Source organism: Cyclopterus lumpus, chromosome 12 (assembly GCF_009769545.1).
Source record: "Cyclopterus lumpus isolate fCycLum1 chromosome 12, fCycLum1.pri, whole genome shotgun sequence".
Lineage (NCBI taxonomy): Eukaryota > Metazoa > Chordata > Actinopteri > Perciformes > Cyclopteridae > Cyclopterus > Cyclopterus lumpus.
Window position 1 is genome coordinate 19502288 of NC_046977.1, and position 25537 is coordinate 19527824.

The 25537-nt window shown below is 42.9% G+C and overlaps 2 protein-coding genes across 3 annotated transcripts; one reads left to right on the plus strand and one right to left on the minus strand.

The window, feature by feature from the left end:
• Positions 1-3042: 3042 nt before the first annotated feature.
• On the minus strand, positions 3043-8356 carry LOC117740759 (major intrinsically disordered NOTCH2-binding receptor 1-like). The gene is made up of 3 exons (XM_034547306.1): positions 8210-8356; positions 3481-3729; positions 3043-3234 (listed from the first exon to the last, which is right to left on the minus strand). The coding sequence occupies exons 1-3, from the start codon at positions 8354-8356 to the stop codon at positions 3043-3045; spliced, it is 588 nt and encodes a 195-aa protein (XP_034403197.1).
• Positions 8357-10361: 2005 nt separating this feature from the next.
• Positions 10362-25324, plus strand: ajm1 (apical junction component 1 homolog). 2 transcript variants are annotated; one of them, XM_034546542.1, is made up of 2 exons: positions 10362-10593; positions 21992-25324. In XM_034546542.1, exon 2 carries the CDS (start codon positions 22046-22048, stop codon positions 25322-25324), a length of 3279 nt encoding a protein of 1092 aa, XP_034402433.1. In that variant the 5' UTR covers positions 10362-10593; positions 21992-22045. The 2 variants fall into 2 exon arrangements, with proteins under 2 accessions (XP_034402433.1, XP_034402434.1); XM_034546543.1 differs by lacking the exon at positions 10362-10593 and having other exon boundaries at positions 21991-22075; positions 22171-25324.
• The last annotated feature ends 213 nt before the right edge of the window (positions 25325-25537 follow it).

The following is a 25537-nucleotide window of genomic DNA, read 5'->3' on the forward strand; positions in this document are numbered from 1 at the left end:
TGGCCGTATAGAGGTTATTGATTTGGCCAGTTGGCTTATGATGACCGCAAATTCAAACTGGTTCCTGCAGTTACAAAATGACAACCGCTGCTTTTTGGAGCGCTAAACTTTTGTTCAAAGGTGTTTTCAGAATGAATGCAAAGTGAAATTCAGCATCTCGACGTCAAAATGTAAAAGATAGTGACGGCCAAAAGGCCAAACTCAAGGCTTCAAATCCGTAGTCCACAAACCAATGACTGACGTCGACGCCCACTTCTTAGATGCAGTCTATTATTCATGCTTATTTCAAATGGTTTCAATACATGAGCATATAGACTAGTAAGTAACAAGTTGAGTCTTCAGAAAATACAGAATGAACAGGAAGTTGCCGTTTTTAGAATCAGACTGGCCATCTAGCTCCCAATGAACGTCTGTGCAGTCATTAAAGAGCCGGATGACATGGATAATTAAAAGGTGAGCGATATATCATTTGCATTATTTAACTGCACACACATGTCTATACGAGTGTAGCAAAATGAATACTTCCATTTGATTGTCAAACATAGAGGTCCATGGTATGACCAGGAAAATGTTTTGCTAAATGCAGTTTTTTAATTCTTTTAAAAAGACTGCACAGCTCATTATCACGAGTAGCATACCGTGGAACTCTTCCACGGTATGCTACTGTCATTAGCTAACGGGAGCGTAAACCTGGACCACAGTTTAGAAGGAAAGCTCCATCATGGTTCTAAGTTAGCAACTGCCACATAACTAGTGGTATAAAACAGGGTTCTGTGTACTTCTAATTAACTTGTTTTCTCTTTTGCTCCCCAAAAACAGGCAGTTTTATAGCATTTAGCACGTTACTCTTGTATTCTGTATGCAATTTCTAAAGAGTGAACACAATGCTTAGGTTAGCTGAATGTACTGTATAATAATTAGCATTCCCAACCTGTATATTTCCTGCTTCATCGTGCGGTTAGCCTTCATGCAGCTGCATCCCATCATCGCTCGGTGCTTCACCTCTACGTGCATACCTATGCATGTGTGTGATGGTCAGTAGTACGTAAACACTAACTATATGTCATGCTCACATGTATTGAATACATCTTGAGTACTGTCCAGATGTGTGGACACGTCAAAGACGACCTGCTGGAGTTCTAGCGTGCGATAGCATCCCCCAAAACATCCTCCCAGCTCACGGCCGTTGTTTGGAGAGGACTAAAAGTCATGACATCTCTACCTCTGCTCCCTGGAGTTTGTCAATTTAAAAACTAATCTGTTTCTTACATGTGACCTGACTTTATGAAAGTGCAGCACTCAATCCCTGGAGTGCCACTCTTAATTGGCAGCGGCATTCCACTCTCAGTTTGATTGAAGTTTGCCAACTTTGTATCATTTCCTGTTGGTACAAAATGGTGAAGTCCATTGATCTCTAAAACAAGATTCTGACCTTTGGGGGGCGCTATTGTGCACTATGACAAAGTCCAGGAGTGTCTTTAAACTCGAAGCACTCTCCCTTACTGTTACATGGCAACAATATTACAAACGAGAACACGGGTTATTCTATATTTGTAAATTTAAAAAAATATATATATATATATTAATTAATTATAGTCTGACCTGGAGGGGTTCTTTGTCTTTATGTCATTTAATGAAACGAAAAGACCTCCTGTCCACATTATACAACCAAATAATAATGTTTGTGTGCGACTTCATTTATCTCCTGATAGATTTTGAAACCTGTCTGACTGCTTCTGTTCTACTGAACAAACCAAATGTCACCTGTACTCATTGTCAGCCACCATGTCGTCATTTGACATCCCATGTATTTCCTGCCAAAGCCCCCCCCGCCCTACCCCCCCCCCCTCGAGCCATGATGATGTTGTTGTACACACTGCGAACAAACTAACCTGTAAATAAACTCCGTAGACTAATGGCATAAATTAAGAGTGGATTATGTCGAATTTCAAAATGGAGAAAGATATTTATTTTAGTTCAGGATTTTCTCCACTTTCTTTTTGGTGTATTTTTGGTTTTGGTTGTAAGTTAATTTGCATGTTGGTTTTATTTTATTTTTTAATCGTTTTGTTGCCTTTTGACTATAGCAAATCGTGTCCCTTTTTCCCTTTTTTGAGTCTGTATTTCTATCTTTTCAATGCCTTTTGAAGAAAAGACATTACGTAAAAAAACCAAGCAGATCAAACCTGTTTTCACACCAACATGGAGGGAACCGACTCAGCCGGTTGAAGCAGTAATGTTTTGATATGCTGTATTGTTAAGTCACAGATATGCTTTTTCTAACATTTTAACATTTATGATTACCAATACTTTGTATATCTTTATTGCAATAAATCAATCAAATGAAATTGGTCTTTTGTGCTCTGTAATATTTCAACTGCGGGGAGTAATCCTTTCCCTGTACCTTAAGGCTTAAATATGACTTGTCAATGTCAGTCATTTACTGGCTATTTTGGCTGGATAAAAAAATCCATGTTTGTGTTCACACATTTATCATCTTATATTATCCATAGTAATTCTTATTCTTGCACTTTACTATCTAATTACTTTTGAATCACCTTACATTTGCAATACCTCCATTAGCACATACTTTATTGTCGTGAATAAAAGTCAGAAGAAACTTGATTTTCAGTTGGTGTTGACTTGCAGTGGGAAGCCACTGGAGCTCAGGTGTGGTTGGGTCATGTTTCAAAGGACTGTCAGGAGTGTGTTTGCTATGACTGCAAGTCACGCTGGTGGTTGCTGCCGTCCAAGAGGCTCCACCGTCGGTTCAAATGTACATTTTCTGGCCCAGTAAGCAACCCTTTTTTTCTCCACTGGTCACTTCCAGGATGTTGGTACAGAGCGAGATGTTTCAGTGACAACCTGCCAGATTACCGTGGATATTCATGGTCCCCAGCCGTGTAGCCAAAACATATACATTATGATTTTTCTAGTCCTCTTTCAGAATATAATGAAAACAGAATGATTTATTACCACCGCTTTACGAAGAAGTGGTGGTAATAGTTGTACGATAGTGTACAATGGCAACGTCCTCATCAATCAGTTTTGCTTCTGTAGAACCATAACTGGCACTATGATTACAATAAGTGCGGCACAAACAGCCAAAACGATTACAGACATGATTTTACAAAGTCTTTTTCTCATGTGTTCCGCTTCTTTCTTCTTCAGCAAAGAGTCAAATCCTGGTGTGTAGAGATCCTCGAGCCAAAAGTCCAGGTCTCTTGGTGTCTTCTCTTCCTCCTGCAAAGAAAATGAAAATAGGCATACATTTTTCATACCTATACTGATGCGCGTTGCATGGTGCTTTTGGTCCCCTGGGGGTCAGTTGTGCACCATCAACAATATGAAATGAACCAAACTATCTACAAAGTGTATCCCTTTATCTATTCAGCTGTCCTCCATTCTGACTTTTTTTTTTTTTTTTCACCCATCCGTCTTGTCAACCATCCACAGCCTCTTCTCCGCTCCACAAACCACCTTTAAATAGTCGTCGAGGTTCCCGTGGATTGTCTGTGTGTCGTACTCCCTGACGGTCCAGGAGGGCTTGGACTTCTTGTTGTCAACCGCTTCCATCGCTCTCATGTCTATGAACAGAGGGTTCCTTTTAATGTTGGACTTCAGAGTGACTGGTGTGATGTGCTTCTCCAGGTACCTGTCCTCAAACGCCACAGGAGTGGCCTCTGGGGATGGAGGAGGCCAGCTTTCCGTCTTTACCCTTTGCCCCCTCTGTGGAGACATTGAGGCAGCGGTTGATTTCTCACCACAACCAACACGCTTCCTTTAGACAAAGAGAAGACACTGGAGACTCAAATACAATGGAGCCTAAACCAGAATACATGATGTCCATGATTTCTGTATTTTATTTGTGCTTTCCTTGCTTTTATTTTGACAGGATTTCTGACAGTGTCAATGCTTTTATACGCTTATCCAATCACCGCAGATCAGAATAACAGACTAGACTAAGTATTTGTGATACAGTATTGGGAAATAAAAATGTACCCACTGTGTCTTTTATTAGAAAAAAATAACCCACACAACGTTAATTGGCTTCAGTGATTTAAAAAGCAACATTAGGAGTATTGTGGTTGTTGTAGGATCTTCCTCTTTAGGGTCATAGGGAGGTGTACAACATTTTCCTCTGTTTTCTCTGGCCATTGGGCAACAATTTTGACTATAACTTCACATTTCTACTACTTATGACCCAGGCCTCTGACCTATTTTAAGAAATTCCTACTTTATTTTCTCTCTTTGTTTTGGCAGAAAAAACAGTCCTATTTTGCTTTAAACTTTTTCAGTGTGTTGCATATTGACATGAATGGATTACTGCAAAAGTGTCAGGGCCCAAAAAAGCAAATACAAAGAGACTCTAAATTACTACAAAGGGAAACAAAACAACTACAAAGAGACTCTAAATTACTACAAAGAAACAAAACAACTATAAAGAGACTAAATTACTACAGATGGAAACAAATCAACTACAAAGAGACTCTGAATTACTACAAAGAGAAACAAAACCTCCTATGAATCGCCACCTTAACGTGGTGGAGGAGTTTGAGTGGCTCAGTGATCCTGGGAGCTATGTTGTCCGGGGCGTCCCAAGGCAAACAGGTCTCGGGGGAGAGCCCAGACTAAGAGCGGTTCAACAAACCCTGATGATAAGCAGCCCACGGATTGTAGCCACCTTGCCCGGACAAGGGAAACCGGGGCACCCTCCCGGAGCCAGACCCAGGAGGGGAGCTCGTCGGCGAGCGTCTGGTGGCCGGGCTTTCGCCCATGGGGCCCGGTCGGGCTCAGCCCGAAAGAACAACATGGAGCAGCAGTCACCCTGTGGACCCACCACCCGCAGGGAGAATTATCGGGGTCGGGTGCTATGTAGACCGGGCGGCGGGCCAGGCGGGAGACCTGGGCGGGCCGATCGCCGGCAGCATAGACTAGCTCTAGGGACGTGGAACTTCACCTCACTAGCGGGGAAAGAGCCGGAGCTGGTGCAGGAGGTGGAGCGGTACCAGCTAGATATAGTTGGGCTCACCTCCACGCACAGCATGGGCTCTGGAACCAAGCTCCTGGAGAAGGGTTGGACTTTGTCCTTTTCTGGAGTTGCCCAGGGTGAGAGGCGCCGGGCGGGAGTGGGGATACTCACGAGCCCCCGGGAGACTTCAACGCTCACGTGGGCAATGACAGAGAAACCTGGCGGGGCGTGATTGGGAGGAACGGCTTGCCCGATCTGAACCCGAATGGTGTTTTGTTGTTGGACTTCTGTGCTAGCCACAGTTTGTCCATAACGAACACCATGTTCGAACATAAGGTGGCTCATAAGTGTACCTGGTACCAGAACACCTTAGGCCGGAGATCAATGATCGACTTTGTAATCGTATCATCTGATCTGCGGCCGTATGTCTTGGACACTCGGGTGAAGAGAGGAGCAGAGCTGTCAACTGATCACCACCTGGTGGTGAGTTGGATCAGATGGCGGAGGACTCGGCTAGAGAGACCTGGCAAGCCCAAACGTGTAGTGAGGGTGAACTGGGAACGTCTGGCAGAGGATCCTGTCCGGGAGGTCTTCAACTCCCACCTCCGGAAGAACTTCTCACAAATCCCGAGGGAGGCTGGGGACATGGAATCCGAGTGGACCTTGTTCAAAGCCTCTATTGTGGACGCGGCTGCTCGGGGCTGTGGCCGGAAGGTCATCGGTGCCTGTCGTGGCGGCAACCCTAGAACCCGGTGGTGGACACCGGGGGTGAGGGAAGCCGTCAAACTGAAGAAGGAGGCCTTTCGGGCCTGGCTGGCCCAGGAGTCTCCTGAAGCAGCTGACGGGTACCGGCGGGCCAGAAGGGCTGCAGCGACGATGGTCGCGGAGGCTAAAACTCGGGCATGGGAGGAGTTCGGGGAGGCCATGGAGAAGGACTTTCGGTTGGCCTCAAGGAAGTTCTGGCAAACCATCCGACGGCTCAGGAAGGGAAAGCAGGGTCTACCCCAGGCTGTTCTCAGCAGGGGGGGGGAACTGCTGACCCGGACTGGGGACATCGTCGGGCGGTGGAAAGAGCACTTTGAGGAACTCCTAAACCCGGCCAACATGTCCCCTGGAGAGGGGGCAGCGCCGGAAGACTTTGGGGTGGATTCACCCATATCCCTGGCAGAGGTCGCTAAGGTAGTCAAAAAGCTCCTTGGTGGCAAGGCGCCAGGGGTGGATGAGATCCGCCCTGAGATGCTGAAAGCGCTGGACATTGTTGGGCTGTCTTGGTTGACACACCTTTTCAGTGTCGCATGGGGGTCGGGAACAGTGCCCATGGACTGGCAGACCGGGGTGGTGGTTCCCATCTTCAAGAAGGGGGACCGGAGAGTGTGCTCGAACTATCGTGGTATCACACTGCTCAGCCTCCCGGGAAAAGCTTATGCCAGAGTGCTGGAGAGGAGGCTCCGACCGCTTGTCGAACCTCAGATTCAGGACGAACAGTGCGGATTCCGTCCCGGTCGTGGGGGCAAACTGCCTACCCCAAGCGAAGGAGTTCAAGTATCTCGGGGTCTTGTTCACGAGTGAGGGTAAGGTGGAGCGGGAGATCGATAGGCGGATCGGTGCGGCTGCAGCAGTAAAACAGGCTCTGTACCGTCTTAGTGAAGAGGGAGCTGAGCCGGAAGGCAAAGCTCTCCATTTACTGGTCGGTCTACGTTCCAACCCTCACCTATGGTCACGAACTCTGGGTCGTGACCGAAAGAACGAGATCTCGGATACAAGCGGCCGAAATGAGCTTCCTCCGTAGGGTGGCCGGGCTCAGCCTTAGAGATAGGGTAAGGAGCTCGGACATCAGGGGGGAGCTTGGAGTCGAGTCGCTGCTCCTTCGTGTCGAAAGGAGTCAGCTGAGGTGGTTCGGGCATCTAGCCAGGATGCCTCCTGGACGCCTCCCATTAGAGGTTTTCCGGGCACGTCCAACTGGTAGGAGGCCCCGGGGAAGACCGAGGACACGCTGGAGGGATTATATCTCCCGGCTGGCCTTGGAACGCCTCGGGATCCCCCAGAATGAGCTGGAAAGTGCTGCGGGTGAGAGGGAGGCCTGGGTCGGCCTGCTGAACCTGCTGCCACCGCGACCCGACCCCGGATAAGCGGGTGATAATGGATGGATGGATGGAGAAACAAAACAACTAAAAAGGGACTCTAAATTACTACAAAGAGAAACGAAACAACTACAAAGAGACTAAATTACTACAAAGGTAAACAAATCAACTACAAAGAGACTCTAAATTACTACAAAGAGAAACAAAACAACTACAAAGAGACTCTAAATTACTACAAAGAGAAACAAAACAACTAAAAAGAGACTCTAAATTACTACAATGGAAAACAAAACAACTACAAAGAGACTCTAAATTACTACAAAGAAAAACAAAACAACTACAAAGAGACTCTAAAGTTTTACAAAGAGAAACAAAACAACTACAAAGAGACACTAAATGACTACAAAGAGAAACAAAACAACTACAAAGAGACTCTAAATTACTACATAGGGAAACAAAACATCTACAAGGAGACTCTAAATTACTACAAAGAGAAACAAAACAACTACAAAGAGACTCTAAATTACTACATAGGGAAACAAAACAACTACAAAGAGACTCTAAATTACTACAAAGAGAAACAAAACAACTATAAAGAGACTAAATTACTACAGATGGAAACAAATCAACTACAAAGAGAAACAAAACAACTAAAAAGAGACTCTAAATTACTACAATGGAAAACAAAACAACTACAAAGAGACTCTAAATTACTACAATGGGAAACAAAACAACTACACAGAGACTCTAAATTACTACAAAGAGAAACAAAACAACTACAAAGAGACTCTAAATGATCACAAAGGAAAACCAAGACTACAAGGAGACAGCTCTAAGGGCAACTTTTCCTACATTTTCTGTTCACAAAATGTCTGGATTCTAGACCACATATTAGACCACGCCCCTGGCCCCTGACCCCTGGATCCTCTGGATCAATACTGAATGCACCACTGTCCTGCTCTCTTGTTTCATGCCCACTATCTCCACGCCGCTCCAGGTGGTGATCATGATCTTTGCTCCAAGATCATTCATGTCTTTGTATTGGGTTGTCATGTGGAATCGTTTTTTAGGAACCAAAAACAGTTATCCATGTCAAAGGAGAGAAACAAGAGACATAAGTATACAGCGAGATGACACTGTGACATTTAGTTCATACCTGGGAGTAGACTCTGTTCTGCCAGTGCTTCTGACTGGACATGACGGCCCCGACCTGGAACATGCCATGTGTGGCCGGCAGCATCCCGACGTCCAGCTGGAGGAACTTCTCCGGGTGGTTGTTGTTAGGCAGAACAGAGATGTCCATCCCGTCTGTGTTGCTCCGTCCACACTGAACGCTTCACCTGCCGGCAGCCTGGTTGGATGCACATGCTCACTACAAGTTGCCACCTCTGTAATAATTCATGAAGAGCAAGATATGCATTGGCCTGTATCACTTGCAGGTGTGTGTAACCCAAACCTGACGCTGAGAACCAACAGTGTCAGTGGACAGAGAGAGAGGTGGAGGCCCAGTGCCTTAGTTCACATGAGCAACATCTCCGTCAGTCATCTGAGGACTGTATTATGTCAAACCTGCCACTGGTTGAAAGTAACTAAGTACATTTACTCAAGTACTGCAATTAAAGCTCAGGTTGGGAATCTTGAGAATCTAGCAAAAATATGCAAGATAAAAAAAAAAGATCCAACCTAAAAACCCAGCCTAACTCTTTTCCAGTGGAAGTAGTAGCAACACTAGCTCCAAAAGGCAAGGCAAGTTTATTTGTATGGCACATTTCAACAACAAGGGAACATGAAGTGCTTCACATGAAACCATTAAAAGCATCAAAACATAATGCAAAAGAAAACAAGATTTAAAAACAATCAAGAAATGTATTAATATCCTTAAATCTGGTTAAACAAAACAAAAAAGTCTTCAATCTTAATTTATATTTTCATATTGGATTGACAGAAAAGGCATTATTTCTATAATGGTTGAAGCAATTATTCATGCAAAAAGGCCAAATATGTCATTTTTCGAGTATGAAGATGTGCTGCATTGGCTGAAAGCTCTACTGAAACTGTGGTGTTTATTATTATTTATTTATATTAGGTGCTCAAAAACCCAACAAACTTGGCACACTCTTCAGACCTGAAAGATGTGTCTTGGGCTTGGGTGTATCAACATGACTCAACAGCGCCCCCTACTCGTTAGAAATGAGTAGCTCTAGCAGTAGGTTTCACCTATAGGTCCTATCTATGAAATGTGGGAAGTATATGTATACGTGTAACATGTGGAGACGTACAAAGAAGCCTCTACCGTAAACCCATCAGGAAAAAACTATTTTGAATACAGTGTAATGTTGCCCATTTTTGCTGAACTTTAATTAACTCCTACATAATTAATCAGATCAACTTAAAAGGTGTTCATTACAATCAAAAGATCACAATTTACTGTGGATCAGCACTTTGGCCTAAGACATAGTGTGTTGAATATGTTGAAAACTACTTGGACCGATCTATCGGTCAATCCATCAATTAATTAAGCTTTTTTACGTGTTTGTTTTAAACGTGTTTGTTTTAAGTTTAATCTCGTAACTCATTAATCAGACTAACATACGAAGATATCTTTATTCATATGCAGGAATCTGTTAGAAATGACTAAAAGTGTAACATCAGAGATAGAAACGCTCAAGGAGCAAGGATTATAGAAGCAGATGCTCGCATGATACAACGACCTGCAGGTGAAATCTGATGCTGATCATTTTCATAACCAATCAAATAATCGTTTGGTCTATAAATCACAAACCCAAATATAGTCATAGAAGACTAAGACCCCTCTGCCTTCAAATGACCATTCCAATTCTGCCGATTGACTCATCATGCCCACAACATGCAAAACACACACACTCCTGACGGCGGCGCTGAGGTCAAGGTCATGGAGGGTCACCACATCTGTAAACCGATAAATATGGTTCTTCCTGATAGGAGAATAAATGCGCACACCGGATTTCCCTGATGGAAATATGTTCGTCACAGTCAAACAGATGGAGGACGCTCGTGTCAGTGCTGCAGGCGTGATGAAGAGAGGGGGGAGGGGGGGGGCAGAGAGAGAGAGAGAGAGAGAGAGAGAGAGAGAGAGAGAGAGAGAGAGAGAGAGAGAGAGAGAGAGAGAGAGAGAGAGAGAGAGAGAGAGAGAGAGAGAGAGAGAGAGAGAGAGAGAGAGAGAGAGAGAGAGAGAGAGAGAGAGAGAGAGAGAGGAACAGAGAGAGGAACAGAGAGAGAGAGAGAGAAGAGGGTGTGTGAAGGGGGAGGGGGGGTTGTGGTTACGGACACGTATACGTGGATGGTGCAGCGGGGTTGCGCAGAAATCTACCAACGATGTCGCGTAAAGAAGAGGAGAGGAAGAAGCTCCGGGGAATGTGACCAACAAGGCGGATATTGCAGCTCTACCTTTTGCACATGTCCGATGTCGTCATCGGGAAACCAGCATCGCTCTGCCTCGCTTCGCCTCCGTGTGGGGGGAAAGGAATGGATGAGCAGAGGCTGGCAGTCCGGACTGATGCGGTAAGGCAGCGGGCTTTGGACTCAATGCAGTTTACCTCCACTCACTTGATTTATATCTCAGTTGACGTCGTTGCGATGGTGATACAGATTCATCACCGTAAGGATTGTGCATATCAAGTTTGCATATGTGCACATATTAAAATATGCATTCGGAGCTTCTGCAAAAAATTTAAAAAAGCATGACGTTGTGTTTGTGGTCGCGTGTTCCCAATCCTCGAACGCTGACATCATCCTCATCAGGATGCTCCAGGCGGCAGCGGCGCGGCGCGGCAGCGGCGCGGCAGCGGCCGTCAGGGCTACGCAGTGTTTGCTCTCGGCGCGTCAATGCGACGTCCGCTCAGCGGCGACGGGCCCTCTGCACCGCGGCGTCGCAGCCAGTTGTTCCGCCAGAAAAGCCTCAGCCAGATGTTGCAGAGTTGCACAGAGGCCGTGTGCAGACAGACAGACAGACAGACAGACAGACAGACAGACAGACAGACTGATAGAAAGGCGGATAGGTGGAATAAATTAAACAATGTCTGCTGTGCAACTAAAATACTAACCTTACATTCACATTTGACTTTGGAGGAATTTTAAGAACTTCTTCAATAAATCAGCATGCCTTATGACAATTTTTCATTATTGACGAGTTATCCCATTACTTGACTAATCATTTATCTGTACTGTGTCGAAATCTAGTGACCAATCATCGTCCAATTGTTCAGTTAATGTGGGTATGTCCTCCAAAGCTGCAGCAGAACCCCCCCCCCCCCCACACACACACACACACACACACACACACACACACACAAACCTATGCCTATACAAACATCAATTAGTGAGATTGTGATGCTCTTTTTAGTTTGTTCTTTTTCTTAAAGGAAAAAAAGGAAAACACACTGAAGGTGGTGTCATGCTTTCTGAAATTCAATTGAAGGTGCAATTAGCAATACGGTGGTGGGACAGGAAGTTTAAAGAGTAACTGCACACTGCAACATGTTTTTCATGCCATAGACTAAATGGCATGTCTGTACTTTGATGAAACACATCAGTGCTGCTGTTCATGTGGATATTTCTTACCGAATTCATAACAATTTCCATTTCATAGTTCCGAACAGTGTGTACTGTTATAAATCAGCCCCAATCTCGCAAGGCCATCGAGTCGACCCTTTGGGACTAATATTGTGTCATGAAATAAAAGAATGTTAACGTCCTCTGTTCAGAACCCCCCCTCGCCTCTCCCCAGGCGTTTATCCGTGTAACCACCATGCATTACAATCACACCACAGCTGGCTAGTTAGCTAGCTAACGTTGGCTGGTGGTCTTCGGCTGCTCTAGTTACATGCTCCTTGCCGCTTGGAGCTGTGAGGAGAGTGGAAGAGGTGCTCGGGTTTGCGATGGCTAAATTGGAGTTACTACAGCAGCAACAGTCCGTATCCAAATTTCGGCTGCATGCCATATTGCTATTTTTCAAGCTACTGGAACTAGCTGTCATCAGCTTGATGCTATCTTCCAGTTAGGGCTGCGTGATACTAGAAAAAAATTACATTGCAATATTTAATTTTATGTGATATATATTGCTGTATAAAACAATACAAGATAATTCACCATACATGTTGTACATTTGTTTTTAGTTAAGTTCAATGCATCAAATATTGGTATAGATATGAATGATGATAACACAGCACAAATATCAAACGTAGGTTGACATTTGTCAAAATGAAGAACTGTGCAAGTTTTCTTTCAAGCAGCTTGATGTGTTTGGGTTAATTTGCCGACGTTGCACATCCTGCAGTGGGACTACTGCCGATGAGGACATTGAAATGATGCTGACACGATATGCCGGGCAGCCATACTTCCAGTGGTTGAGCTTAGTGTGACACTACAGGCGCAAGCGTAGTTTGAGCTGAATGCTAATATTAGCAAGCTAACATGCTCGTGATGACAATGTTAATGTATTGATATTTAAGTACTAGACTAGATTTAAATCAAAGGATCACTAGCGTTATTGCAATGTATCCTGACCAGTAACATGAAAGGCCAAACCAGATTTCACAGCAATCCAGCCAGTAGTTGTTGAGACATTAAGACTAATGTGGTGGATCAACTAACCAACCAACTAGTGCCGAGTGGCAAGGCAGCGTAGTAAAACCACACTCCAAAAAAAGCACCCGCCCATGATTCACTGCTGCAGAAATAGATTAATCCATGCACACTAACAAGCACACTCTTGTCTTTGATCAAAGTTTGGATGTTTATGGTTAACATTGAGTGAGCTGGGTATTTATATCTTCTTAGACTTCAGTGAGCCTTTTCAGGTTTCTGATCAGTCTGCTGTCTGCACAGATGTGTCTTCCACACACCTGCCATTCTGTTATTTCTGTAGCCCTTTGAGGAGCTGCGGATTATAGCGGCCTTGACACTGATGCATTTAAACCCTGTCTGCAGGGTTTGACTTCTTTGTCTCATCAACAGTAATAAATAATTAGAGCATGGTGCATATTCTCTATTTTTGTCAGACTTTCCCAACTCATAGAACTTAGTTCTTTTCCCCCTGCTGATGCATATTTAGGCTTCTCAAAACCAAGATACGGCTTATTATGTTGCTGAAGCTTTAACAGGATTCTTCATATGTTACACTGTGGTTGTAGGCCTACTTGAAGAAGGTTAATCCATCCCATAAAGAGAGGAAACGGAATACATGTGTGTGTGTGTTTGTGTGCGTGTGCGTGTGTGTGTGTGTGTGTGTGCGTGTGTGGAGATGCAGAGAGACTGAGGGAGTGGGCGGCCTGGATAATGTCCTTATGTATGCGTGCTCAGTCAGTCCACGGCGTGCGATGCAGCTTCTGCTTGGCTGTCGGGCTCGCGGCCCACTGGTACTAAATAGCACTATTACTAACTAGCACTAGTGCGCTAGTGCTAGTTAGTAATAGCGTTGCCTGGATATGATAAATGGCCAGCTGGTTAATGTTATAGCTGTTGTAAAGTGTTTATGTCGGCCTCTGTAATGGTACATTTGTTTGATAGTTGGTCTATAGTCATCTAGTGAGAGCAATCTCATTTCAATGTAATTTGTTTTATAAAAGAACATGGATCTTTTTTTTTTTTTTGCGAGGAAGGGCAGGAGGAAGACAGAACTTTATTATTTCTACTAGATTATAGTCATAGGTAGTTTAACACAGGGTCAATACTACAAGAGAATGTGTTGGACAAGTAAACAGGCCAGCTCAGCAATAAGAGCACTATTTATGAATAAAATATCGAATTTAAGAAAACTATTCATAAGAGAGTGGAAACGGCTTTTAGTCAAATAGATCTCTATAAGAGGATGATTATCATAACCAATTTTATTTTCTTGCTTTTCCTAATTTCCCATGCAGATTGTACCATCTTATCGTCATTTATATATTCATTACTTGAATACAAAGAAATGAAACGGACAGCTTCACTTTTTCTGGCTTGCTGCCAATTCTCCTGCCCGTTTCTTCTCCAAGGTCTTGCTTGAGGTGAGACGTTTTTTGTCCGGTTATGTGTCACTGCAGGGTGGGTGGTGCATTCAGATGAACGGCACCCGTTTCCCGGGGCACCAAAGCCGTAAAATCAAATCAAATTTAGGCAGAATAGCAGAGATCACCCACAATTTGCCACATAGCTTGGTCTCAGTCCCAGATAGTCTAGACTCAGCCCCAGATCTTGTCAGCTCTTATGTGATGGGGTTTACAGACACATGCATGATGAGATGTCATGAAAATAATTGTTACGTGTGGGGCGAAGAATACCACATCAACCAGCCCAGTATCCATAAAGAGCATGTCCATAGAGAGTGATTATGTGGTACAAGATTCATGTGCAGTTCAGTCCTGTTGGGGAAAGAGTGTATTTTATGTAGCCCCCTCCCTCCACACCTTAGGGTGGGAGACAAGCTTAGAGTACATCTGACTTTCATGAGGGGAAACCAGATCCTGGCACAATCCATTTACCTTGCACGGCAGCTAGATTCTCACAATATCACGAGATCACTCAAGTATCCCGGGAGCAAAGAACGAGAGAAAATGGCACTGAAGTCTTTTCTTGATGGGAAAGATGTTTTTGCTCATCTCCCGACTTGCTTCAGCAGGAGTTTGATTGACAGATGGTTCATCAAATCCCTTACCAAGTATTTAATTGTTTTAAGTGACTGCCCTTTTCCAAACAGTTTCCAATGACGGCTTCTCAGATCATTCTGTGTAATAAACCATCTGGTGGGTCTGGTTAACAAGCCATTGCTATTTGTTAAACCGCAACCACCATCAACCAAGTGTTTCAGTTGCCTGACCTTAACCACACCAACCAACCAAGAAAAACAAAGAAAATGAGCCTATGATGCTTTAAATGAATTATTTAAAGTTTAAATAGTTCATTTAAAGCATCATAGGCTCATTTTCTTTGTTTTTAGAGCTGAAGAGTCAGCTAGTCAGTTCCCTTATATTAGTGTCAAGAGGCTGAGCCACGTGACACTAGGCTCGTAGAATCAGGAACAATCATGAGACAAAAGCAAACAGATTGAGAGCATGCAAACCTGTGTATCAGTGAGCTACAAGGTTATGTGCTGAGAAGGAATGAGAAACCCTTGTCTTTGTGTGGACATGTGATACATTTCATGTGGTCCTGTATATCAAAGACTTTGTGATAGAGACAATATATATGAGGAATATGAGGCGATATCTAGTATTTACTTACAAACAACCAGCCAAGAATAAATGGTGAATGGACCTGTACTTGTTTATCTCTTTTCTAGTCTTCCAACCACTCAAAGCTCTTTAACACTACATGACATCATTCACCCATTCACACCCATCCATACACTGATAAGAGGAGCTAAGGTGCCACCTGTCTATCAGGAGTAACTAACATTCACACACATTCATACACCGGAGGCACAGCTACGGGAACACTGTTGGGGTTAAGTGTCTTGCCCAATCATTCACCAATTCATTCACTGATGGGAGGAGCTACCATGAAAAGGTACCACCTGCCCATCAGGACTATCTAGCATTCATACAACATTCAAACACCATAGGCTACGGGAGCAATGTTAGGGTTAAGTGTCAATGTAATCCTACATTGTGATTAATTTATAGATAACCTTTAGTCTTTGTGCTATATTATATTTGGTTTAATTTGGCATCAACGTTGAACTGGTGTGACATGTGTTGTGGTCATGAAAAGAGATGTAAAGACATTCTAGCACTTCAGAATGGGTAAGATTGACGCAAACTTACAGTCTACTGGCCCGCTGTTGAAGGGACTTTAATAAAGCAATTTCATATCCTCTCAAGCTTGAAAGGCCCAATTATTATTGGACCCTCAACTAACAGCTTCTTTATCTGCAGCGCTATGGGCGACAGAACATTAACAAAGCATAGCTCACTCACTGAATTATAATGGAGGTTGCTACCGGTTCTTAGCATGTTGCTAAGTATCACTGCCTTTCTTTTTGATAGTGTAACTCGCCTGACTTACTATTCCAGCTTTATGAGCAGGAGAATGACATATGACCTAATTTGTGATAGGAGCAACAACATAGTGGAAGACATTTTTTTCTTTCCTTTTCTCAGACTGACTTTTTTTTAGACCTTTTATTGTTGAGTGTTCTTTGGCATACATCCACTTAATATACCTTTCTGCAAGCATTGTATGGTCTTGGTACAATTCAAGAATTGTTCCCTCTTGATACACTCACTGCAAGCGTTACATCCTCTTGATACAACTCACTACAAGCGTTACATCCTCTTGATACAACTCACTACAAGCGTTACGTCCTCTTGATACAACTCACTACAAGCGTTACATCCTCTTGATACAACTCACTGCAAGCGTTACATCCTCTTGATACAACTCACTGCAAGCGTTACGTCCTCTTGATACAACTCACTACAAGCGTTACGTCCTCTTGATACAACTCACTACAAGCGTTACATCCTCTTGATACAACTCACTGCAAGCGTTACATCCTCTTGATACAACTCACTACAAGCGTTACGTCCTCTTGATACAACTCACTACAAGCGTTACATCCTCTTGATACAACTCACTGCAAGCGTTACATCCTCTTGATACAACTCACTGCAAGCGTTACGTCCTCTTGATACAACTCACTACAAGCGTTACATCCTCTTGATACAACTCACTGCAAGCGTTACGTCCTCTTGATACAACTCACTACAAGCGTTACGTCCTCTTGATACAACTCACTACAAGCGTTACGTCCTCTTGATACAACTCACTACAAGCGTTACGTCCTCTTGATACAACTCACTACAAGCGTCCAAGATCCAGTTAGAGAGAATTTCCTCATACGAAGGTCTGGATTTAGTCCCATAATTATTGAAGTATAGGCTTGCAGTTGTATTAACGTCTGTATATAGTCAACAACTGACTGTCAAATAAAAAAAGAAAGTTCAATTGAATAATATCTCAACAATATTTATTATCAGTTTTAAAATTTAACTGGAAAAATTATAAATAATACTCTAATGATAAATACAAGTTCTTCTTTCAATTCAATTACAATAAGGGCTGGATTTAAAATTGAAAAACATAAAAATAAAGTACTTCATTTTACAAAAAGGTATTTAACTGAATTGTCTTTGCCCTGCAGCTTTAAATTAAATTAATTCAGATGTGAAGTTATGTCCCCCAAAAAAGCCACGCTATTATATTATTCTCATCTTTTTTTAAAGAGAAATTTGTGTTCAGGGACTTTATCTGTGGATATTAAAGATTCTGGTTTCAGCTCTATTCCCTCTCCATGAAAATCATTGTTGGACAGGGAATTCATGTGTTAGGTTTCTGATCATATTGGCCCTTGAGTGTTGCCATTTGGAACAGGTATAAACACTTTTGCTTTGAGACATGTTCTGACAAAACTTCATACAAACTAGTCATTTTTAAACATACTATACCTTTAATGTTTACATTTTTTATCTTCTGATTTTCTGTACCGAAAACGTATCATATTATGTACTGAAAACGTATCATATTATAAAACTGAGGTATATACCAAACTATAGATCCTGCGTACCCTTACATTCGTATTTTTGACAGAGAGCAGTCATCGCACTTGAAAGGTTTTGATTGCAAATCCTTCTTTAGGTCTTACATCCGACTGTATTTCCATGGAGGACAGCGAGAGTAGGAACATCAGCATGACTCTTACAAACACTCCCATTCCCCAACTCCTTACTTGCTTCAAGCTGGCACATTCACAACAGTGGAACAGAGCTCCCCTCAAAGTGTATATGCATCATGCTATATGGAGTACTTAGTGTTGAACACTGTAGTGTTGAATCTTGATGTTGGGGGAGGGTAAGTCTAGAGAGCTTGAATTAGTTCTGCCCGGAGAGACATTTTCTAGGGTGTACAGGGCCAGTGGTGCAGTGTTGCAGTGCACTGAGCTCCATTGCAAATACCCACAATGCACCACACAAAACAGTGCTCACTATGATCACTGACCAGAAGTAAGAGTACACTTCCACTTCTATTACACTGCCTCAAACTGGTCCCCAAACAAGTTCATTCTTTTTTCTTTTTCAATTTTTACTGATTAAAGGAATGACCCAACATTGACTTTAAATGGAAAATTAGACATATCAGTAACAGCATTTGTTACTCTCAGTGATGTCATGTGCACACCCTCTTAGTTGCCTACAGGCCACTTACAGGAGAGCTGACAGACAGAGTGTGAAGGCAGAGTTACACTCACTCCATGCAGCCATCTGTGGCTGAAAGGCGTCAAGCTATCCTCAAATAAAATGAAATATAATTTTGAAACCAAGGTTCAGGTTCTTTCATTGATTTTCTCTCACTGTATTTACAGGCATATGGAATAGTCACAATAAGTATTTTCCAGACACGCCATGTATTGTTGTTTGCAGAAAATACATCCTTGACACTGACACTCTTTCATACACAGATATGTATTGTGTTAAAAACGTGTAGTTAGTAAAAAAAAAAAAGTTATCTTAAACACGTCCTAGAAATATTTCCAGCAAATAACAAAACAATAACCATTTGAAGGGACATTCTGAGCCTTAGAGGCAGGGTTGTGAATGTTGTTCTCAAAGATTTTTGATATTCCATTGCTCATCATTGTAGACAAGCTGCTAGTTTAACAGCTGTGAGTACTAACAATAGTCACATCTTCTTTGTCTGAGTGAAGTGGCAACAGAGAATCTGATTCAGCATTCATGAAAAGGGTTGGGAATGAAACCATTACACCACAATGTTAACATGTGGGCTGATAGTATTTACAATATGGTGGACTGGAGAAAGACTTGTAGTTTTTTTTGTTCACATTAAATTTGAACATGACCTTCACTGCTCTCTGACAGTTGCACTCCTTTAAAAGGACATTTACAAATGTGAACTCGGCTGCAGTTGCCAAAGGATTTTAGGGAGACTTCAGCAATATCAACAGCATAATCATCCTCCATCTGCTCCGACCCGAGCGTCTGCTCGACCAGTTACTCAATCTGGGTCATCTTCTTTCTCCTACGGGGGTCTCGCACAGGTTGCAGCAGCTTGTATTTGTTTTCATAATCATTACATTAATCATAATTCCTGCATATTTGTAATTCTACTCTTTTTCAATTCCTCAATTCATAATACAAACCTTTCTATGAATACAGATCATGATGTTATGAGTAACAGACCCTGAAATGTTTTTTTGTTGAATTATTACAGCTTGTAGACATCTTGAAATGTCATTATCTATTATTGTTTTATCTAGATCAAAATTGCAACGTTTCTTCTCTGATGTGACTGATCGTAGACAAATCCCACCACTCAACGGCATCTTTCATGAATGCAAACTATTGCCTTTTAAATCCAATGTTAAATTAATGTAGTAGGGAGTGCAGTCAGTGTGATCCGAGGCACCAAATGGAATAATGTATCATTCACTGGGCTACAAGTCATTAGTGACAAATGAAGGGCTTTCCACTGCCTTTTGCTAATCCTTGTCTTAAGCCAATGTAAGGCCTCATCCCTCAAAATGGCGGCTGACCTCTGAGCTTTGACCGAGGGCGAGGGTTTGGTTTCAACATGGGTGGAGACACATATATGAATGGGGGTCTTGGGTTCCTCCCCCAGGAAATGTTGAGCGTCAAACAATTTTCCTGCATTCCGGTGATTTTTTTCGGCATCAATTTATCATCAATGTCTTTATTTATGAAAAGGAGAACACAAAAATGTGGGGCCGTATGGCAATCAAATTAGAATGGAATATAATGCAGTAAGGCTCTTAAGCAGTCGGAATTGCTTTCAAATATTTATTCTCCTGTAAAACAACTACTCTCATGTAATATTATCTCTGGTGAGTCAACACATGGCATAGGCATGTGTCATTTAATCTTCCATCAACATTTCTGACTTTATTTGGGGGGCACTTATTCACATCAATGATTCATTTAATTAATATATGAACCCCTAAACTTTAACAGTTGATATGTTCAAAAGTATTCAAAAAGTTGCAGCACATTCAAAACACATCGACCATATCTTGATATTACTACGATATATTCATAATTAAATGGGAATTAAGTCATCATTACATTCAATTCAATTCAATTCAGTTTATTTTGTATAGCCCAATATCACAAATTACAAATTTGCCTCAGAGGGCTTTACAATCTGTACACATACGACATCCCTGACCTTTGACCTCACATCGGATCAGGAAAAACTCCCCAAAAATAACCTTTGACAGGGAAAAAAGGGAAGAAACCTTCAGGAGAGCAACAGAGGAGGATCCCTCTCCCCGGATGGACAGAAGCAATAGATGTCATGTGTACAGAATGAACAGCATTTACAAAGTTACATAAACACATTACATGAATATGACAATGTATGAATGGAACTCCAATCCATGAAACAGAAGGAGGTACATCATGACATTACTGCTCTGCTGATATGGTAGTGTCCCTTTCACACCGTCACGTGTGCTGCAGTGCAGGCAATAGAGGAAAGGGACCGGGTTCAGACAGAATTGGGGTTAAGTGCCACCCGCAATATGCAGCCGGTCACACCGGAAGCATATTTCTCCAAAATATGCATATTTCTGGTGCGAAGAAATGAAGCCATGTTAACACGTGGTACCAAAACGGGTTTGGTCTCTATAGCTTATATCATGACAAGCTTAAAGTTAGGCTCAATTGAGGGCGTAGCCGCTTTGAGTGACAAGTGGCTGCCGTCAAAGGTCGCTAGCTGCAAGCTGTCTGCTGCTTCACCAGAGCTCCACCAACATTTCCGGATTAGCCAGGAGTTAGTCTGTGTCACCACTGCCAAGATGGCGATGGCCCGTGCCACCCACTTTGAGCTTCACAACGGATAGGGTAGGATAGGGTAGGCATTTAGATGGCATTTAGTTGTCTGGGCGACCGTGGCTCAGTAGGGAGCAGTAGTGAGCCGAGTCGTCCTTCAATCAGAGGATCCCCGGCTCCGTTAGTCCATGTTGATGTGTCCTTGTGCAAGACACTTAACCCCAAAATTGCTCCCTAGCTGTTCCTACGTTATAGTCTCATACTGATACTGTCTCCTGATTATAGAGACTTGATTAAATGTAAACTTCACAATTTCGGACTTTTGTTGGACTTGATGCACTCATCAGGCCAATCAGGAAGACTCTTGAATTAGCAGGAGCATATTCAGAGACAGACGGACATAGAGGAAGCGAGATCAGTTCAACTGGAAGTTCAGCAGCATTTTTCTTGGGAACAAACATGTATACTATAACTGTACATTGTGTGTATCCTTGAGGTCTAACTAGAGTGCTTTTCCTTAAAACCATTTGAAAAGCCAATTTTGTTAATATTTTAAATCCTGCATTGTTTTTGATTGCTAGATGCCGTCTTAAAATTACAATTGAGTGAATATCCCATTTCTCCTTCGGCAAACTAAGTGACATGTTTCTCCACAAATGTAAAATGTAACCATGTATTAGTTAGTACTTGCAAACAAATCACATCACTGATTATGGGCTGCACTCCAGAAAAATCACTGTCAAAACATGTTTCTACATAATCCTGAACATGTAGATAAGAACTGAAACTCAGATATAAATATTAATATCTCTAGATCCATCTATTATGACTAGAGTTCCCCTGAACTATTTCAGAACCCCTTAAATTAGAACACTAAAATTATTTTATTGAACATGTTTCTACATGAAAGATAATTGCAAGCTGAATTTTTGTTGTTCCACAACCAAACCTTCCAAGTTAAATCATATACATATTTAATATTTCTGCCATATTTAGTCGAGAGACTAACTTGCTAACATGTAACCCATACTGAATAGTATTTATTCTCCATATGGGTGGAACAAATTTGTATTACCTGGTATATTGTCGCTAACAACATTTTTTTTTCATCTCTCCAGGCAACATCAACATTAAAGAAACTTGATGGAGAAAACTAGAGGAGTCCCTTTAAGATGACACGCACAGACCCTCCTGACATACTGGTATCAACTGTGCATCGAGATATTAAAGTTGTCCCGTTTTCTTCACACTACAAGTCATTGCAACCCTCCAAACAATGTGATTCTATAAATTACAGCACACTGGAGGACAGTAAGAGTAAAGTCAATAAGAGGCACTGTCGCTCCTTTGACTACAGGTCATTGGAGTACCCAAAATCCCACAAATACTCAATGGAGTCCCCATACAAGAAGGCTGATAGGCAGGCAGCTAACCCAGATGTTGCCTGGAATGCTTTGGGCCGCCAGCAGAGATACCGCTTTTCTGCTCCAGACATTTTCAGCCATAGATTAACTCCCCAACCAATGGCTGCAGATATGATCAGTGAAGTCATTGTCCCTGAACAAAAAAGAAGGACCAGGTCAAAAAGTGCCCCTCGGGTCCAGACTAGTCTCACCCCTGTGTCTTTTGAAGGGTCCTCATCTTCAGGGAGGAAGGGTAGGGAGTCCCAAAGGGCTCCAAGAGACTCTCACTGGAGGCCTGAAGTATCACCGCGTAGGGAGTCCTCCCACGCAGCAACTAGGGCTCATATGCATGATGTCCATCCTATTAAGTTGCAGCCTCAAACAAGTGACAGCAGTAGATACTCATCACACTATGCTGCTGATAATTCTGAGGATGGAGTGCTGGATAAACCAGCAACTAGCCCTCATGTCAGGTGTCGGGTTGACATCAAACCTGACGATGCAGCATTACATCATTCAGGACGGAAACAGGCTACACATCAAGTGGACATACCCTGGCAGAGGCACCACAGTGGGGGGAGTAGGAGTCTAACTGTGCCACGCCATTTCTCCTACTCCAGAACACCAACTCCCACTGATTCATTAGGCACAGAGGATAAGCACGCTTATCAATATTCCCGCAGCATGCCAAATAGTTACATACAACCCATGGAGATTCCCTTGCAAAGAATGCCTTCATCAGGTGATTACTATGGAAGGGAACGCAGAGCTCATTCCAGTCCCAATGTGCCAACCAAGTTCTTTTATGCAGATGATCCAGGGAGATATGTGACTACTGCTCCCCCTCAACCAAGTTCTGGCTTTCATGATGAACGTTACACACCAGGACAAACATATACTCCAAAAGTGCAATATGTGCAAGATCCAAGGACTCGGATGGTACATGCTGTGACTACAAGACCCTATTATTCTGAGATGGAGCCTTATCCATATTCTGTGCAGACAGGGTATCCCAAACCCTATGCAGCAAAAGAACCAGGGCCATACATCATACAGACACCTCCAACAAGAATATTTTATGGGGATGATCCAAGGTCTTACCAAATCCAGACTGCTCCTCCAAGGTTTTATTATTCCAGCGACATGTATGCAATGCCACCAGAGCATCATATTCCAGCAAGGGCGTATTACACAGAGGGCCGAAGACATGCTAGAGTTATTCAGGCACAAACAGATGACTGGTATGGCTCAGATGCATCTGGTTATTCCACCAATCCTGCCTCTTATGTATCTCAAGTCACTCCAACAAGAGTCCGTCAAGAGCCTGTTTTAACTCCATGGTATGCCAACCCATGTGTAGAACCTCAAAGAATTGGCCTAGATTCAAAATCTTACTCAAGGTCCTGGGACAATATTCTCAACTCTCGTGTAGAGAGGGAACAACCTATTACTGTACAGCGGGGTCAGAGCTGTGATGATCTTCTTGACTCCAGGAAGCCTGCAGCAGCCACAGTGGACAAACCACAACCAGTGGTAGTCAATCTTTCCAGTTCACCAAGACGCTATGCAGCCTTATCAATGTCTGATAGCTCACTAATTGACAAAAGCCCAACAGAGACATCAAAAGGCAGTACTAGTAAACTCTGGTTTGTCACTCCTGAGATAACAATCACTGATAATGACATTCGACCAGGGAAACTTAATAGGGCTGAAGGACGGTCTGCCAGTTGGGACATTATTGACTCCAGAAGCACCGAGGGTCCAGAACCGTCTCAGCGAGATTTTGAAAGCTCAACCAAAGAGAAGATACATGACAATGCCTCACTACAGCAAAGCCTTGAACAACTTGATGAGCTTCTGGCAGATCTTGTGACTGATTACAAGCCACCCAGTAGAAGGGCAAGTGAGGACATTCTTGATCAACTAAAGAAGTTAATTGATGAGGAAGAAGCAGTATCTCTGTCCAGAAAGAGCTCAAAGGCATATACAGAGGAACCGGCTCCTCTTGACAAGCAGCCAACCTCAATAAGAATGAATCCCGATCCTTTTCGAGACATGGACGGGGCCAGTGATGCAATGAAGAGTGCAGATGATTGCTCTCCAGATCAGAGCCCAGATGAAGACGATACAATGATGTGCTCGAACAACAAATGCCAGAGGACAGAGACCCTGTTCAATGCTTGCCTATATTTTAAATCCTGCCACAGCTGCTACACTTACTACTGCTCTCGTAACTGCCGCAGAGAGGACTGGGACATTCATAAAGAAAGTTGCCTGTATGGCAGAATTGGCAGCATATGCCGTCACATCATTAAACACTGCCGGGAGACCGTTGAAGTCCACAAAGCCTTCTCCCGTATTGCCAAAGTTGGCTACCTTTCTCGAGGTAGAGGAGTTCTATTCCTTGGTTTTCCAAACCCTGCGGCATCCAGTAAATTCCTGCAATATGGGCTGGACAGTCTACTTATGTCTCCTACATACCTGTCTCTCCGAGAGCTTGAAAGCTTCAAAGACAACCTAGGGGAGTACTGTAAAGAGCTACAGGAAGCTGGTACAGAGTACGACCCTAACGAATGTTTCATCTTGAATGTATCCATTGCTGTTGGTGACCAGATGCCTGACGGGCCATCTCCAAGAAATGAAGCTCCAACTGTCAGAAAATATGCAAAGGTGGCACTGGCTTCCTTCAGCCCTGAGAGAAAAGTTCAAAAGAAAGAGAGTGACATGGAAACGCTGATCCTCACTCCACCCCCTGGAACAGCAGATATCGACAAAGAGGGAGAGGAAGGCAGGAAGGCCAGGGAAATCTGTTTTATAAATATACAACGGGAGTTAAGGATTCGAGGGGTTTTCCTACGCCATGAATACCCAAAGGTATATCAGCAACTCTGTGAGTTTGTGGAAAGTAACCAGAGGTTCACACCCACAACTATTTATCCTATCGATAAGAGGACAGGTAAACAATTTATGTGCATGATTATGGCTGCCTCTGAACCCAGGACGTTGGACTGGGTAGGCACCCCACATCTCCTTGATGACATTATTTAAGTGCACCTTTTGTTGTAAATATATATGTATAGAAATACATATATATTGTTACACATATTTATATATATATATATATCAATCCAATTACAAGCATTTGTAGATAAGTATTTTGTTATCAAAATGATATATATTCATGTCTGCTTGGTCAGTATTATTCTTTTTCAGAATATATCCTGTCAGGTGCAGAATGGGTACAGTACATCATTTGTTTTA